Source organism: Biomphalaria glabrata, chromosome 8 (genome assembly GCF_947242115.1).
Source record: "Biomphalaria glabrata chromosome 8, xgBioGlab47.1, whole genome shotgun sequence".
Taxonomy (NCBI): domain Eukaryota; kingdom Metazoa; phylum Mollusca; class Gastropoda; family Planorbidae; genus Biomphalaria; species Biomphalaria glabrata.
In genome coordinates this window covers 6,002,079-6,021,880 of record NC_074718.1, presented here as the reverse complement: position 1 = coordinate 6,021,880, position 19,802 = coordinate 6,002,079, and the positions used below count along the sequence as shown (strand labels likewise).

At 33.1% G+C, this 19,802-nt stretch overlaps 1 protein-coding gene across 4 annotated transcripts in view; it reads right to left on the bottom strand.

Annotated features, from left to right (window-relative positions):
* Nucleotides 1-19,728, bottom strand: part of LOC106057303 (GRB2-associated-binding protein 3-like) — a 30,406-nt gene extending 10,678 nt beyond the window's left edge. The window contains exons 1-8 of one of the 4 annotated variants that reach the window (XM_056037174.1): nt 19,588-19,728; nt 11,622-11,822; nt 8,983-9,079; nt 5,963-6,160; nt 4,462-5,394; nt 1,704-1,791; nt 822-915; nt 191-229 (exon numbers count right to left, since the gene is read on the bottom strand). In XM_056037174.1, the coding sequence (XP_055893149.1) occupies nt 191-229; nt 822-915; nt 1,704-1,791; nt 4,462-5,394; nt 5,963-6,160; nt 8,983-9,079; nt 11,622-11,822; nt 19,588-19,695 (1,758 nt within the window). In that variant the 5' untranslated portion in view covers nt 19,696-19,728. The other 3 variants (XM_056037175.1, XM_056037176.1, XM_056037177.1) reach the window with 3 other exon arrangements.
* Nucleotides 19,729-19,802: the final 74 nt, after the last annotated feature.

Genomic DNA, 19,802 nt, shown 5'->3' with positions numbered 1-19,802 from the left:
TCCCATAGATTTCTACTTGCAAGTATTTTATTTTCAGAATCCATTAAACTAGTACTGGAACAATTTCAAGTAGCCACTGACTATCATGTGGGTTAAAGGGGTGAAAGTTTATGCAGGAAAACAGCATCTTGATTTCTAACCTGAACTTAAAATTTACATTTTTGTTTAGTTGAAAGGTCAAGGTTCTTACCTCTTCTTCAGTATCCTTGAGTTTTAATTTGCTAATAATCTGGTTAATGATAATTATATAAAAAATTAGCACTAAAAAAATAAAAGTTCATACATTTGTTTTTTTACAAAAGATTTGATGAGATGAAACCATTAATATCCAACATGTTAAAAATACATTGCAAGCTAAAAAAAAAAGGCTTAAAGAATGTTTTGATGAAAAAATATTTTATTGCATGAGACTGACTCCATATGTCTACAAATGTAAGAGAATAAGAACATGTCTGTAATATGACTGTCTACAAATGTAAGAGAATAAGAACATGTCTGTAATATGACTGTCTACAAATGTAAGAGAATAAGAACATGTCTGTAATATGACTGTCTACAAATGTAAGAGAATAAGAACATGTCTGTAATATGAATGATGCCAGAGGTTTCACTCTTATTTTACTTCATGGACAAAAAAAAAATCAAGAACAAAACACTAATGCAGCTTGAATGCAGTTCTCTTTACAAAATCTAATTAAATAATAATAATAATAATAATAATCTTTGTTATCCGTGAGGAAATTTGTTTTACAATTGTGCATTACAAAAAACAATACATAATTAGAGCCTAACTAATCCTATAGCAAGAGAAGTTAACTCACACTTTCTTCATCTTCCATGGAGGAAGCATCTTTAGGTTTCTGAGGCACTGGCCTAGGAGGTGGGACCAACATTGTCAAACCATGGGAATGCTGACTGAAATAAAAACAAAAGTTGCTCCAAGGATTTCTGATTTGAAACAATCATTTAACTCATTACAACCGCAGAGTCAACATTTAGGTTCTGTCAGCATTGAAAATCAAATTATGATCTCAACTTTGAAATTGAAAATACTTATTCAACAAAAAACAAGTACAAAGGAATCACCATACACCCATGAAATGAAAATATTTTGTATGAACCCAACAGACCTGTAAACGGAAGGAGCAAAACAATTCTTATAAGGCAAAGTTCAAACTCGTCTTTAAAATAGTCCACAACAACGAATTTCTTACTATTTATTGAATTTTTATAATATCAAAAAAAGGAAGTATATCCTATAGTATGAAAATTTGTTTTGATTTATTGGATTGGATGTAGTGTAATTGTTGGGCCGCAAGACTTCAACAAAATTTATTTAATGCAAAAACAAGCCAAAAAATTAAAAAAAATTTTTTTTTTTTCCGAAAACAAAGTTAATATAAGGGAAGGACTCCACATTTATAGCCATGAATCTATATACTATATGATTTAATTCCCTTTTTCAATATCAAACCAAATTAATTAATTAATACTATTAAATTAACTTATAGGTACATTTTTTTTGTTCATTCATGTTTTGTTAGGAACAATTAATAATTGTGGAAAGTTTAAACTTGATCAGAGAATGGCAAGTGGAGGACATAATGTACTGTAAATTTGTACCCGACAAACAGACCAAGTGAACTGAAATAAGCTTTTTAAAAAAACAACAAAAAAAAACAAACCCTTGTAAAAGTACTTACTTAAGGTTTGGTGAGCCATGGTTAGCTACTACATTGTTACGTTTAAAACTTCTAGTCCTGTGAGTACTGAAAATGGGGGCGTTGTCTTCTGCAAAGAGATCAAGTTCAATAATAATGAGAAAAAACTATTCAGTTTTAAATTTCCTTAATACTAACTGATACACTGAACCACTGACTATGAGGATGCCCTAAGCATGTGCACAGAAAAGGTTCTTAGTTCCATGCCCTCTAATTATTGAACTAATAGAAGGACCACCAGTTAACTCTGAACAGCTTTCATTTCCATCAATTCTCACAGTGCATTCAAAACTTTCATCTCTTCCCAGCTTAGAGGAGTCTCTAATGCTTGCATGCAAACCTTGCTTCTTCTGAACCAATGGGGGTCTCTGGTTCGAATCTTGTGGTTTTGAAATTCTGAATTTTTATGACAAGCCAACTCTAATTACCATACATTAATTTGGGAAAGTAAAGGAGGTTGGTTGTTGTGCTAGGAACATGACACCCTCATTAATTGTAAGTCATAAAAACAGAGGACCTTGTCATCATCGGCCCTAATCTGAAAGAGGAAATTTACCTTTTGCATGCCAGCCTTTGGACTGGGTTGAAATGGTAAAATCATATGTTATATTCTCTTGATACTGTAAAATCAGCAATATTCTATGGCATTTATATTCTATACAGCTGACTTTGTGAATTGTAAGGGTATAGAAGCCACCAATAATGAGATGCTAATCTCTTCTAAAATGAAACAGTTCATACTGAGAAGGAATGTTCCGTCTAATAATGATTCCATCCCCCTTATAATATTTGAATTACAATTTTGGCTGCCTAGCTTTATTTGAGGGGCACAGTGGCTGAGTGGTAAAGCCAAGTAAAGCACTTGACTTCCAAACCTGGGGTCCTGGGCTCGAATCTCTGTGAGAATTTTCAATTTCAGAATTTTTAGGGCACCCCAGAGTTCGCCCAACTCTAATGGGTACATGACTTTGGAGAAAGTAAAGGCAGTTGGTCATTGTCTGTTGGACAAAGAAACAGATGACCTTTACATCTGATAAGTGTAAAACATCAGAAAATTTAAGATTGGAAAACTGGATGCCCATTTATGATCAAGTGTGGTGTAAATTCCTTGTGTTTCCATCATGATATACTCTAGGGATCTATTGAATACAGCTGAGGAGTGAATAGCCTCTAATGTGGACTGATGCATTGGTTTGCTTTATTAATATTTGGAGTTTGCTATGCATTGATATTGTTACAAATATTCTTATATAAGCAAGTGAAATCTAGCAAGTGTGTTCCAGTTGTTGTTGGGGAAATGTTTAAAAACAAATTGATTTTCTATGTTATGTTCAACATCCTATTTAATTTTTTCAGCTTTTCTTATGAGCCTGCTGAGTATAAGCTTTGGTTTGAGGTCCCTGACTGGACTAGTGATTCTAGAATATTAGCTTTGGTTTGAGGTGTCTGACTGGACTAGTGATTCTAGAATATCATAGTTTGAGGTGTCTGACTGTACTAGTGATTCTAAAATATTAGCTTTGGTTTGAGGTGTCTGACTGGACTAGTGATTCTAGAATATTAGCTTTAGTTTGAGATGTCTGACTGGACTAGTGATTCTAAAATATTAGCTTTGGTTTGAGATGTCTGACTGGACTAGTGATTCTAAAATATTAGTTTTAGTTTGAGATGTCTGACTGGACTAGTGATTCTAAAATATTAGCTTTGGTTTGAGGTGTCTGACTGGACTAGTGATTCTAAAATATTAGCTTTGGTTTGAGGTCCCTGACAGGACTAGAGATTCAAGAATATTAGCTTTGGTTTGAGGTGTCTGACTGGACTAGTGATTCTAAAATATTAGAAATATTGTAGAAGTCATGTTATTCTTTTTATGGAAAGAGTTCTTTAAAAGCCAAAGATAGAATTCATTCTATGGACAGTCTTTTAATAATCAGATATTCTTGTACATTATTCTAAACTACTTTATTGAGCCTAATTTTAAAATGTGGACAATTATATTATTTCTTTATGTCATTTTATTTAGTGGGGGTGGGGGGATTCACCCACAATACAAAGTGTATGAGTTTTAAAGATCATTCACCTACATTGTGTAATCATGACATAAGCAAATTATTTATATCAGATTAGCAATAAATATATTTATTCATCTTAAGGATAACATCATTCATAACTTCATAAGCTTGTTTCCCCATTGTCAACAAATAACCACAAGTACAAACTAGCCTCTATGGAATAAACATTAAGAATTGCATTAGCTTAAAAAGCCTTGTCTGACCCCCGCTTTAAAATACTGATAAATAAAGATTGTTCTACTAACTTAAAAACAAACACATTAATTCAGCTTACTATTAAAAGGGAGGCGTGGTGACCGAGCGGTAAAGCGTTTGGCTTCTGAACCGGGGGTTCGAAGCCTGGGGTTCTTAATTTCGGGATCTTTGGGCGCTTCTGAGTCCACCCAGCTCTAATAGATACCTGACATCAATTGGGGAAAAGGTGGTTGGTCGTTGTGCTGGCCACATGACACCATCGTAAACCGTAGGCCACAGAATCAGATGACATTTACATCATCTGCCCTATACACCACAAGGTCTGAAAGGGAAACTTTACTAATTTTTTTTTCACTATTAAAAGAGCTACCTATTAATAAGTTCCCTAGAAGTCTTGAAATGAAATGGTCATTAAAAAACTGACTATTAAACTAGAAAGTTATCAAAGCTAATTGTGAACAAGAATTAATTACCTTGTCCTGTTGCAGTATTATTACTATCAGGATTGCGAGGAATTGTTGCAGGAGCCACTGTATTACCGCGGGCTGGGGGGCGACTGGGGGGGACTGGCGCACCTGATGAGGATGGGGGGTACTGATACAAAGATGAGCTAGACGATGACCTGTCATCCGCTACATCTGCACCGCGAGGTGGAGGCACGATGGGAAACTTCTGATCTTCTCCACTTTTGTTGAGCTCCCCTGAGTTGGGCCTAGCCCCCTGAGTGTTGAAGTAGGCATGGCTTGTAGTGCCACGCTGCTGCCGTACAGGAACAGTTGCGGCAAGAGCTGACTGTGTTGGCCGCACAGGCCTGTGGGCTGACCGTGGGATGTCATAACCACTGACCATGCGACCTGGGATACTTTTAGGGGCTGCCAGAACAGTGTTCAGATCTGAGTCACTCTTGCCAGCTGGCGGCAAGTTCTGATAAGGGGATTGAAGGTGGCTTGGTTTGGGTGGTCTCTCTGGGGGGATTTCACTGTCCGAAGATGTAGTAGAATCCAAACGAGGGGGTGGATAGTCATAACACTCTGGGGTAGAAGCCCGGCCATCTCCACTACCAGAATCTCTACGATTGCCCACACTTAAACGAGGACTGTGTTCAAAGTGAAGAGGTGGCACATCATAGGACGAGTCAGGACCTTCCTCGGTTCGTTTCCTCCCCTTGGGGGGCCTGACTGGCGGCACCTGGTACAAATCAGATCCCTGAGTAAATTTGCTCTCAGGGGCTGGAACATGATTTTGTAGATCTTCTTGTAAAAATACTTCATCTTCAGAGGCTGAAGGCGCAGACATGCCCAGTTTGGATTGCTTTTGCGGAGGAGAGGGAGCTAAGAAATCTGGCACACTTTCAACACTAAACCGTTTGTCTGTTGTAGCTTGAGGCTGTCCAGTGGTGCAGTTTTCTGAATTCAAAAAAAAAAAAAGAAAAATATTGAAGTTATGTAAAACTGAATATTTTAATCAAATTTAGAAATTGTCATATTTCAAGACAACAAGCCTTTTACACCTATACTAGCTGGACATGACCCGCTGCCTGCGGGCCTTAGTTTTTGGTAGGCCTATTACTTATCTACTGGTTTGAATTTAGATCTATGTTAAACGTGGAGAATATTCCCTTCACATTTTTTTATTTTGCCATGAAAATAGAATTAGAGTGTGAAAATGGGTTTACCAATTCAGCCGATATTTATTAAATACTGTGAAAATAGGTTTACACGATTTGTTAAAAAGTTTCATTTTTTTTAATAGAGGTACTTTTTGTCTATTTTTAGGAACATGCGCTAGTGGTAGGGACATTAAACATACACTATGGTCTCCGCCTTGATCTAGGGAACATTTATGCCAAGTTATATCAAGATTGGTCAAACGGTTTTGATTTCTATGCAGGACATACATTCATACGCCTTACTTTCTGATTTATAAATATAAATGTATAATTTTTTAAAATGCTAAACAATCAACTGCATTTACCTAGTGGTATATATGAAGCAGAACTGGAATCGGATGATGTTTGTTTAGTGATCTGCTGACTCACACTGATGCTCTGTGGCATCTGAGCAGGAAGGGTTGTTGTTTTTGTAACAGGTGTCGGGGGGCTAGCCGGTCTACCATTGCTTACTGAGTTCTGTACAGTTAGCAATGGGGGTTTGGGCTCAGGTATATCTGTGGCTGTAAGATGTCAAAACAACTCTTTATTATACATCAGTACAATATTTTCTTTGTTAAATAAAATAAACAATGTATCAAAAGTGTTAGTTTTATCCAAAATCTCACAGTTGCTTCCATGATTTCTAAAGAAAGAAATCCTTTACAGCAGTGTTGATACAACATATTTTTTTTTAAGAAACTTATATGAATTATTGACAATGATTTGCAAACTGAAACTGTTGTCATATCCCAAGACCCTCAGCAAAGACCTTTCTACAGGGAATAGTACCAGGTGGGAAGAAAAAGAGGCAGAAAAAAAGTGGAAGATGACAACATTAAGTAATGTATGGGCCTGTAGTCAACAAAAGAGACTATAAATTTAAATAAAAACAGGAATGGAGAAAAATGATCCTCAGATCACATGTGGTGCCCCAACAGTTCAAAGGACTAGTCAGACTATTTGTAGGATAATAAATATGAAAAAAAACAACATAAGAGTCTTCTAAAAAGTTATTTCTGTAACTCTTTCTGAACATAGTCATACTTTCTTATAGGCAGGAATCATAGTGGTAGACTTAAATCTCTTCAGCCCACTTTAGTACTTCAGTGTTAATAAAGGTCTTCAGCCCACTTTAGTATTTCAGTGCCATACAATTTTATTTTTTTAAAGTTCTTCATTTGAATAAATATAAAATTTCTTTGCCCTGTGATTAAATGTTTTTTATTTATTTATCCTAATTTTTAACTTTTAAAAATGATGTTGAACTTTTTTTTTTTTTTTACTAAAAAAACACTTTGAGGCAAGTTTAGGCAACTAATAGAAACATTTGCCTATTTTCTGAATGTCTGTGAGAAAAATGAACTCTAATTTAAAACTGACATGCACACACAAAAAAATGAACAATGCCAGGAGATTGATATTAAAATAGCATTCACATGTGGACATTCAATGGCATTCTTCTTCTTGGTTATGTAACAACTGAAAAGGGAATTTCTTAACTCTTTCTCTCCGTAATTATTTTCCACATTCTAGTGGAATCAACGTTGGTATCGTCAGTTAGGAGAGAAAGAGTTAAAAGAGACATTCAAAACCAAATGTTACGTTGAAACTATATAAGGTGCAGGTGAAACAAAAACAATTTTACTTCTTTTTTTTTATTCTAGAAGCAATCTCCTCAACAATGAAATCTGTGAAATGGTTTCAAAATGCTATGCCCCATATGTTAAAACTGGCAATTTTGAATTAAATTGTGAGTCAGTCATGTTAAAAATGTAAAAATATGTTTTGTAATTAACTAAAACTTTGTTAGTAAGTAATAAAATAACACTTTAACCAATACAGTTTTAGCAAGTATGTTGCATGTCATAGACTTTATGTAACATGTTATATTCATTAATCAAGGTCATAAAACATACAGATTTTTAAATTAATCGTGTTCTTTTCAACAGTGTTTCCTAACTTGGAGTAAACATGACCTTGGTGGGTGTTTAGTAAATTTGTTGAACTTGTAATTTGAAGATAATATTATATTCCTTAAATTTTGAAAAAAAAAGAAAGGAAAAAAAAACAAGTTTTGCAGGTATTTATCTGTGACAAGGTTTTGAGGGTATAAGAAAATAATGGGATACTTTTTAAAAAAATCATTAAGATATGATCCTTCAAATAGTTAGACAAGAACTTAAATTGACTTCTTGAATAAACATTTTCATTAGGAGAATCAGTAAAAAAAAAAAATGATATGTATATTGAGTTCCATTTTTTTTCTTTAAAAATGTTACTGCAAGCAACACTGACTAATATATTTCAACATTTGACTTTTTGAATATCTTTGAATTGACGTACAGATTTTAAAACAAATCACCCATCAAAATAAAGCCAAATAACTCATTATTTTTATCAGTCCCTCAAAGGTTTCACAACATTAAGTCAAAGAAATTAGTTTTTAAAAAAATGTAATGACTGTCTAGCTGAAAATGGTGTAACAATATTTTGTGACAATATATTTTAGTAATTTGAACAAACATTTGTTAAAGATGGGACTGCTCATTCACCTATCCTATGCTTAATAAAAAAAAAATTAAAAAAAAAAAATTAAAAAAAAAAAAAAAAAAAAGTAGTAAAATATAGCAATGTATCCCATGCCAGAGTCAAGTTTTAATTGCTTATGCATAGCAATAATATTCTATGGTGTTTTAAAGAATGCAATATACAAAGGAAACGGGGGGGAAAGACAATAACAAAAAAAAGCATTCCAAATAGAATAACAACAACAAATGTAGATGAAAACACATTCACCATTAGTGCAATGGAAATAGAGTATGCAAGGGCCACAAGCAATGTTCAAAAAATATATACTTACACATTATCATATACAGAGAATCCATTAGAGCAGGCAGAGCGGGAAGTTAGGGGCAAGGGAGAGAAGAAGGAGGAGAGATGAACAAAAAATAATAATTTATTATGACAGAGAGAAGAAACGGCATCTCACTTTACTTCTTAGCAAACATATTAAATATAAGACTCAGACCATGTCAGTAGCAACGTCATCAACGTGATCAAATCATATAGACATATAACAATTGATGTTTCATACTATATAATCTCTTAAGAAAACACTACACAATTTAGTTATACCTTTTATGAGCTCAACTGCATTCCAACAGAGTCATAGATAATATAAACAAACTTGTACAGTTGGATGGAATTTAGCAATATATGAAAGATGTACAGGATCAATACATTCAGTAGTTTGATGTTGTGTTTACATTATACATGTTTTAAAGGAACGAACTACTCTGAGATAGTAACATCCAAGCTTTAGAAACTTTATAAATATACTTACGCTGATCTTCTGGGCGTAGCCCACAGACATGGCACAACCACTGGACCCAGCTGTTCATTTCTGGCTCAGTATCAGCAGCTAAGTAGTAGGTCCGACTCTAGAAAACATCAACAGTTATGACATAAGTAAACAGATCAGGTGTTTAGTAAGCTTAAACGTTTGTTACAATGAAACAAGAATGAATTCCCCTCATCATAAACAATCTTAGAGCTTTCACAGAGCTTATAGAACAATGGATAACCCTCATTTGTGTCATTAATACATGGTTGCAAGCAACAGAGCCCAATTTTTCCTGCAGGGGGTGGGGGGTGACACCTAAATGCCTAAAGACAGCACGGTAAAACCTGCTAGATTTCACCCCCCCCCCCCAACTGGTCCACAACTGAGATTGGACCAAGGCGCTCTGAGCATTCTATAAGCATGAAAGTAGCGCTATATAAAAGCTATAATTTTATTTGATGGTACGTGCCTTCACAACATAAATACATTTACTGCTATTTTTGCAGTAAAAAAAAAATAAAACAAATCTATTATGCATTTCCTATCGATACAAAAATAAAACCAACTATAAATACTCGGCTTCTACTTAAATTGCTATTACTTGGATATAAATGTAAGTTTCACCCATTCATGTATATCCGATATGCATACTATATTATTATAAATTGTTCACTCTTATACATTTAGTCATCATATAGATAGAAACTAATTAGTTCAGGTCACAACAGATCTAGTTAAAATTCAAGTCATAACAACATTTGGTTTTTAAAAGGGATGAGATTAGGCACTTAAGAGTAGTGGATTGATTGAAAATAGATTTTATTTCACAAGTCATTGATTAATATGCATGACTAAATGCATGACGCGTAGGACGTAATCATCTTCTTTTTTGAAGTAACGTCTGTATTATATAAGATAAGAAGATAAGACATTTTGAGAGAAGTGACAAGAAGAACAGAAATGTTTAGACTTCAACTGCAAAGGACAAAATGGTTTTTTAGGTCTCTTCTAAATTAATTTGTATACATCAAGTCTAACTACAGTATTCAGTATTGTGTGTGTATTATGGTAACATTTACTTGGTGCTTCAATTATAAATCAAATTTTGTAGTAACTATGTTAAAAGTTAGCCCTGTTTCAAATAAGTGATCTACTACATCTATACTTATTGGCCAAGAGAGTACATCTCACCAGACTAGAGCTAGATCTAGTTAAAGGCTGAAGTAGGATCTTCTAACTAATAGTAGCTTAGATTGCATTTAGTAAATCTAGTCTACATGTGTTGTTGTTTTTTTTAAATTGAGTTATAGATCTAGTTAATTAGTCTTGGGTGTTAGCCTAGATAACTAGATTTTTATCTTATAGCTCTAATTCTAAAAAGACATACTAATAAACTAGATATAAGGAACTCTAATCTAGCCTCATCTCATCTAGTGTGTCCCTTAACTTTCGTCTAAAGGGGTGCTGACAATTAGCATTACCCAAACCCTCCACTTTCCCCGGTCAGCAGCTGTTCTTAGAGAGATATCAAGAGAGAGGGCGGACTATTCTTTTATGTTAAAAAGCCATGCCCTTTCTTCGCACTCCCTCCACTGTACCTCGGAGAATGATTCAGCGTTCCACTGCTATTAGAAATTAATTTTTTTTATCACTATAAAAAAAGTTGGAATGTTTCACTGCTGAAGTAAAGTTTAAATAGGTCACCGCTATTAAAAGGTTTTAATTTTTACAGCTATCATGAAGTTTGAATGTTTCACTGCTATTAAAAAGTTTGAATGTATCAACACTATTATAAAGTTTTAATATTTTACTACTGGTAATCAGACTAAATTTTCACTGCTTTTATTTATAACATTAAATTTTTCATAACTATTATAAAGTTTGAATCTTTCACCACTATTATTACAATGTTTATACAATTTTAATGTTTTACTACTGGTAATCAGTCTGAATGTTTCACTGCTATTATAACATTTGAAAGTATTACTTCTATTATAAAGTTTGAATGTTTCATCACTTTGATTAAATTTGAAAGTTTGAATGTTTCACTGCTATAATAAAGTTGTAATGTTTCACTGCTATTATAAAGTTGAATGTTTCACTGCTATTATAAAGTATGAATGTTTCACTGCTATTATAAATTTTGAATGTTTCACTGTTATTATAAAGTTTAAATGTTTCACTGTTGTTATAAAATTTGAATGTTTCACTGCTATTAAAAGTTGTAATGTTTCACTGCTATTCTAAAGTTGTAATGTTTCACTACTATTCTAAAGTTGAATGTTTCACTGCTATTAAAAGTTGTAATGTATCACTGCTATTACAAAGTTGTAATGTTTCATTGCTATTCTAAAGTTAGAATGTTTCACTGCTATTACAAAGTTGTAATGTTTCACTGCTATTCTAAAGTTGTAATGTTTCACTGCTATTACAAAGTTGTAATGTTTCATTGCTATTCTAAAGTTGGAATGTTTCACTGCTATTACAAAGTTGTAATGTTTCACTGCTATTCTAAAGTTGTAATGTTTCACTGCTATTACAAAGTTGTAATGTTTCATTGCTATTCTAAAGTTAGAATGTTTCACTGCTATTACAAAGTTGGAATGTTTCACTGCTATTACATAGTTTGTCAAGCTGACCTTATTTTTACAGACTGTCTTGATGGCCAATAGGTTGGGAAAGCTCTCAGAGTCCAGAGCCTCAATGATCTGCTCACACTGCTCAAGGTCTATGGAGCCTTTCTTGCTGCTGCAGTGCTCATCCTTGTAGTAGTCCAGTTCATATTGGTCAGGCAGACTACCCAATGGCTTGCTTAAGACAAAGAATCGCCTTTTCCATTGCTGATGATAAAAGGATGAAAAACAAAAGATTTAGTAACACTATGGGCTACAAACTATATTTTTAAAAGATAAGCCTAGAATTAGAAAAAAAAAAAAACAAGGTTACAAAGACAGTTTGTGTGGAAACACAAACTCAAAATCGGCCCCTGAAGTGGTCCACCCAGGCAGGTAAAAAAAGCAGGTCTCAATATTTTCAGAAAGAACATCAGAATGAAATTCTATCAAAGAAAAATGACAGATAAGAATGGAGAAAGAAGGTTGACATATCTTGTGTGGTGCCCCAGGGGTCCAGCAGACCAAAGGATAGGTGAAAGTGAATGTAAAGTTAGATGTGAACCTAGCCAAACTAATGTCTTATAATGAATATCTAATTTTTTTGTAAAGAGTCAATCTCTTATAGAAATCCTCAAGAAAAAAAAAACATTTCCATAAAATAAAAAAAAATAAAAAATTTTCCTCTAGTGAAGTAGTGCAGCACTGCAGTTCATGCGATAATATGAAAAACTAATATTAATTGTTGTTTTAAATTATGTCCAATTTATATGCATACTAAATAGATTTCTTCTCTTTCAAAAGAAGTAAACATTTTTTGTGTGTAATTGTAGTAGTTAGTATGACAGAACTTATGTAACTTAGCAATACATTTTTAAAACATTTACAAAAAATCTAAAACCATTTGCATAAATGTGTTAAAAATATGGTAAATGGTAATTTACCCTACTAAAGAGCCTCCTGTGTTTGTTACTATTAATAATGAATAGTTGTAAAAGTGGTGTATTTTTATGAAAAAAAATAAGATTTTTAACTTTCAGAAAAGAAAAAATAGCCGTTGCATCAGAACTCTGAATTGTCTAAAATATTATGATGTCGGATTTTCACTGTCTTTTCTAGTTTATGAGATCGAAACGGGAGGGACGGACGGACGGACAGACATTCCACACAAAACTAATAGCATCTTTTCCCCTTTTGGGGGCAGCTAAAAATTCTTACAATAGTTTTAGACTATAGTTGCAGTTGAAATGCATTACAAGAACTTTTAATTTTAATAATAAATCATTAGTAACTGTAAAATAGTTTTTAAGTCTTTACAAAAAAATGAGAGCAGATGATGGTTGGGTACACCTTTTAATTATCTGCTTGCTTATTAATTAGCAGGATATAACTGTAAACATGAGAGGCAAGAACTGGTTGGATACCTATTAAGGGGGCTCGAGTTTGAATCCTCACTTGAACTGAGATGTGTTCGCTGAGCACATAAAGACAGTAGACAACCTTCTCTCATATCCCCCCCCCCCCACATCCACAAAAGAGATTGGACCATAGCACAAGGAGCATGCTATTGTATAAAAGATGGGCTATAAATTTAAAAAACAAAAAACTCTAATTTGGGGAGAAAAATAAGAGACTATAGAACTATATACATTTGTTTCATTTCTATTTTCTTCATGTTTTTAATGTTGGACAAGTTCACTGTCTAAAACATTTATCCCTCTCATCCCCGCCCTACACACACACACAAGAAATTTATTCATAGTTAATATCACAAGACCTCAGACCTACTATTTCTACAAGGCTATGTCAAATTTATAAAGGAGATCTATTTCAGCATTAGTACATCATTATCTATCTATTAAGACATGAATCATGGCTCTTAGTGAATACATCTAAAAAGCAGTGATGAATCATTGAGCTTACTTAAGAGAAAGGAAACAAAGTACGTCATCTTTTAATATCCTTGACAGGGAGCACACAAAACTGCAATGACTTTTAGATGTAAGCCCTACAAACTTGCAGTGGATGGATTATGCAGAACTTGAAGGTTTAATCTCTAGCTATAAACTTAAGTCTGAAAATGTATCTTTCTAACAGTAGCATAGAAGGAGGATGCCCAGGCTTAATTAGGGGCTCATGGTAGTATCACAAAATAGGAGATTCGAAACGGGATTACAATGGAAATAGGGCCCACGATGACCTGCTAACCACTATCGAAAAGATGCAAACTTAAACACCATGTCCACATCACAAGGTCCTCAGGGCTCACAGAGACCTTTCTTTCAGGGAGCAGTACCAGGAAAGAGAAGAAGCAGACAGAGAAAGCAATGTGAAGACAATGTTAAAGAATAGGTAGGCCTGTTATTGAAAGAGATTCTGTTCCAAAAGACAGAGAAGAATGGAGAAAGACAGATCATATATGTGGTGCCCCAATGGTTCAACAGATTATAGGATAGGTGAAGGTATAAGGTATTATATTAAGAAAGAAAATGCTCCATTTTATAGGGGAAATGATAAGAGCTTTTTGAATCTGCTAACTTCACAACCCTTGTGAAACATGGTTTAGGTAAAAGGAGGACGTAATAGCTTACCATAAAATGCCTCAATTCTAACAACAACAAAAATGCAAATTTAAGCACAAATCCAAACTCAAAGGAACATTCAAAATAGCTTCATACATTTAGACCAACAGAATTTTAGCAATTTAATTCAAAGTTACAATCACTGCGGCAAATATAAAAATATAGACTTGCGACAGATAATGAGGAAGTGTACTTAGCTCATCAGCGCTCACGGAAAAAAATAAATAATAATGCGAACAACAAAGACACACTTCAACATAAGGATGAGTCACACAGCACTCAAAACAACTGTCACACAGAAGCTAACATCAACACTAATTGACAACGAGCTCAACTAATGACAACTCTTTCAGTTTATAGAAAAATGTATAATCCTAGATACAAGTACACACCAATAACTACATACAGCCTTTAAATAGGATGTATTTTTAAAAGGGGGACTGCAAGGATAAACTAACACAGTGACTACACAGTGACTACAAATCAATCATACTTTCAGTTAAATTTAACAAAATTTAAGTTATTCTAGTACATGCACATTTTTTTTTGTTGTGCAAATGTCTCCTTTGACATGACTTATTTCCCTTTATAAGCGAACTAAGAACTCATATAATTTGCATAAGGCTCAGAAATTATTTTTTTACTTTTGCTAACAAAAGTTATTATAGTATATGCTAGCGACAATAAGCCTGAATTGTCAACTCTATTTATATGCAATAGTCTGTCCTATTAAGCCCCAATAATAGTTTGTCTCATATTACTTTTTTTTTCTTTTCTTTTAACAGACTGAAAGATAATACTAAACACATTTTATGGGGGTTCTTTGTTACTGAGGACTGTACAGGCAGTGTAAGTCTAATAGGCCAAGTCCACCAGATAGTAAATCAGTAAACAAGGAAGTTAAATTAACAACCTAGATACCTTAGTGCATATAAGCACATTTTCTAAGGTAGATATATTTTTTTTTAAACAGGGTAGAGAAACACTTAGCTATTGAGGAAGGAAAACTTTTTTTTTTTTTTCTACAGCTCTGTAATCGTATGCTATAGCAAAGCTTGAAAAGAAATGATTATATACTTTAATGATTGGATAGATAGCCAATACTTTACAAAGAAGCAAAAAGTGCCTATTTAATCTGCATCATCCTCATATTTAAAAAAAATCTATAGAATTTATGTGCTTGGTTCTCAAATGACTTCATATTTTACTTGTTCAAAGAACCTCCCATTATGTTTATTATTATATATATATATATATATATATATATATATATATATATATATATATATATATATATATATATATATATATATATATATATATATATATATATATATATATATATATATATATATATATATATATATATATATATAGATAGATAGATAGATAGATAGATAGATAGATACAAAAGATTTGTGAAATAAATTATTATCTCTACTCTAAAAAAATTTCCCCAGTTAGTCAATAAATTTCCTTATAAATGTTTTTAAAAAATGTTTTCAAAGAATCTTTCTTAAATTGTACAGCCACTTGTGACTTATATTTGTCATCTTTGTTTCTGATGACTGTTCCTATGGCTTAAATAATTAGGTTGCAGCAGGCAGCTGGGCCAAGTCAAGTGTGTAGAGTAAGTTGTTAGATATTGCTAGCACAGGACTCACTCAAGAGATCAAGTGCTGCTTGGCACTTAGGTCAATAAGGTGGTGGTCAGTGCTTGGGAAACTATTAACACTACCAGCGACACAATCTACACTACACAACAGTCCAAGATACTCAGTTACATTACAGAAAATAAGAGAGACCAGTCATTTACACATTAAAAGTTACAGTAACACAAGAGTTAAAGGTCATTTACACAATTAAAAAAAAAGATATGTTACAGTATTACAGGAGGCAACAGTTACATTGCTCATTAGAAGGGGCACCTCCTTACAAGAGATATGCCATACATTACAAAACTTTTAGGCACAGAGTTTAAACTACAAAATACTTCTAGGGGTATTGATAACACCACACAAATGAACTATTAACATATTTAGGCGTGTCACGACCAAACAAGGATGTAAGCAACTTTGTGCATGAACATTTTAAAACATGAACTAACAGAAAAGGAAACTCATCTTCAATTAGGTGTTGTTATTGTTTGACTGAAGTGGGGGAAACTTTGGGCATACAATAAGCTTACAAAAGATATATAATTAGGTGACCAAGTGCCTAGTTTCAACACAAATAGTCTCAAGTTGGGATCCTGGTGGAGACTGCAATTTTCTATGAAGTCCACACACATTGTTTGACCTGACCTTTGTTAATAAAAAAAAAAAGGCAGCAGGTAGTTGTGCTGGCCACACAACACCTTCATCAACCATTGGCCACAGAAACAGACGAGCTTCACACCACCTATCAGATGCACATTCCAACAGGTCATACATTTACCTAGGTGCTAAGTTATATTCCTTTTGCTATAAAGAGGTGAATTTCTTTCGGCTTACACAGTTTTCAATCATTAGACAGCTTGTGTTTCAAAATGATATACAAGGACGATCTTTCAACAGGGTAATATCAACTTCCTTAGCTCTGCATTATTCAATGAATTTACTTGACTCTAATCTCAATACTATACTTTTCTTAATAAGCCCATAAACATTTCAATCATTAAAATGATTTCCAATATAAAAGAATGTTTCATATAAATTAATTGCCCCCCCCCCCCTATCTGTTATCTGAGCTCGCCACATGCCAGTCATCATGGCAACTCTAAAAGAAAATATAGTAAGGAGGCTGCAAGATGTTGTAAGTGGTTTTTGTATTAATGGCTTTATCTTATTTTCCACTAGAACATACTGGAGAGGTTCTTGTTCAGAAAAAAAAAAACTTAACACCATCTACATTAAACTCTTTGGCAGAACGATTACCATGCAAGAGAAGACATTTGTCTTTTTGACAAGGAATTTTAAATTAAAATGACTGAAAACAAAACTTCAATGTTTCAACCCTTGCTAATTCCAAGCAATTCAATTGACATGACAATCAAAATGAAAAGTAGATTTCTGCTAGACAGAGATGTAAATGTTAAAAGTCAAGTCAGGTCAAGTCAAGTTAGGTCAAGACCTCCTTTTTTTTTTTTGTTTCAATGTTTCAACTCTTGATAACTCCAAGCAATTTAATTGACAAGACAATCCAAATGAAAAAAATTTTAACTAGACAGGATTTTAAAAGTCAACTTAGGTCAAGTCCTCCTTTCAGATTCTGTGATCTATAGGACAGAGGGTGTAAAAAAAAACATCTGTTTCTGTGGCCCACAGTTAACAAGTGTGTCAACAACCAACCACCTTTACTTTTTCCCAACTAATGTCATGTGCCCATTAGAAATGGGTGGAATCATGAGTTGCCCTAAAAATAAAAATTCAAAATCCCAGTCTTCAAAGGGATTTGAAACCTGAATCCCCTCGGTTTGGAAGCCAAGTGCTTTATCACGCCCTCTTGTTATGGTGAAACAAAATTAATTTTAAAATAAAGCAATGTTTTCTTATAATAGGGACTGGGTCATCATTCTGGTGGTGGCAGCCACTTTTACAAATAAAATGTAGTTTGCTCTACATGGAGCTCAAACAAACCACAGATTTTAAAAACTATTATTCAAGCAAACTAAACCCAAGAAATCAAAAAGTACAGCCATTTGAATATTACTTTTGTTTTACATAATGTTATATGATTTTTGTTTTTGGTGATATGTTATAAAAATCTAAGTAGCAATTATCGAAAGCATGTAAATTATGTTTTTCTGCTCTCACAAAGTGTTAAATGATATTTCAGACAAGGTAGACTGACTACAAAATGTAATATATTTTAGAATCTAAATTGGATTTAATAATTCATCACCGGTGGTTGGCTTTGCCTAAGCCTTTCAGATTAAACTACCATTCAAATCTGTAAATATATATCCAACTCAACCAAAATTGCATTAATAGCCAATACATTAGCTGCCTAAATAGTAATGAAGAATATTTCTAATTTAGTTATTAGCCTTAACTACATCTATAATAAGAGCTGCCAATAATCTCTGTAAACTACAACTATATGAGTTGCTGCTACAAAAATTGATCTCTATCACCTAGACAAATAGTCGATAGAAGGCATAATGTGTACATTAATGTGTATATATATGGAATACATTCCAAGAGAGCTGTGAAAGTCTAATTTCTACAAAGTGTAGATGCAGCATTTATTTAATTTCATATACATACACTATTTTGGACATGAACAGTATCACCAAACATCCCACATCCCCTAAGTAACAATTAAATAACCTTTGCATGCTGTTTCTTTGAAGTAAAACTATTCATAAATAACACACACAAACACCAAGATAAAAAAACATACTAGCTTGATGAAAGGTGTTAGGTAAGTGAGAAAAAATCAATGGTACTATGACCTAGAGCATGTTGAACAAATTAATATCCTAAGAGCATGAAAGAAAGTTTGGTAATGATGTACTCAGCTTTTACCCTAATACTGTACATATACAAAGGTGGCCACGGGAAACCTGTGGTGTTAAAAAAAAAAACTGACGAGTATTTTTATTGAAATCTGTATCCTGTGCAAAAGTCAAGAGACCACCATATTTGCATACTAATACTAGATTTAAATCTAGATATAATTATACTAATACTTGATACTTTTTTTTAAAGTGACCTCTGTATTATATAAGATAAGATTTAATAAGATATAGTTATAAAATCAGTCTCATTTACTTAGATCTAGCTAGAATCTATATACATTGTAGTATATAAATACTAGATCTAATGAGAAATTATGTAAATCATATATTTAATATAGATTCTAGTAGATGACTAGATAATAGTAGATAGATCATTTAGAATAAGATGATTAAATTGATTACATCTCTACACTACCAGATCATGACTCTGTATTCTACTCTAGATCTAGACGACTAGTTATCTAGTAGTTAGTCACAGTGAGTGACACTGACAGTGTAACCTGTAACAGTGATACAGTGTTAGTATCTACTAAAAGCACAATTCAAGTCTATATTATCTAGAATCTAGATAAGTCGAAAAGTATATAAAGTATATTATTTTTAGTACTATAATTAAATAACTTAGTCAAAACTTAGTGTATAACATAATCATTAAATTCAAACATTACATACTTTACATAGACTGAGCGAATCATAGTATTCATAGACTATAAATTAAAATTAGTAGATCTATAAATAATTTTTAAAAATTAAGCTAGTCTAACTCTAAGTCACTCTTAACTCTATAAAAATGACTAACTGACTAGATCTAACTAATTTAATTAGACTACTAGATCTAGTATTCTAGTAGATGATCTACTCTACTACTAATTAAATTAGTAATTTACACTATTTACAGTTAAAAGCCTACCGCACGAAATATCCTAAAAGTAGACGTCAGTCGTTTTTCAGGTGGAGACTTAGTCATCCAACCAGAGTGTACGACGTTTGTCATCTTGGTGGGCTTTCGCCTCTTCATTCATTTGAGTTTATGGGTTGAGCTTAAAAGAAAAATAAGTTAAGACATTTTAGAAAAAAAGTTACGACATCCTCGTAAACTTTTGTCTTTTGTTTACTTCGACGCCA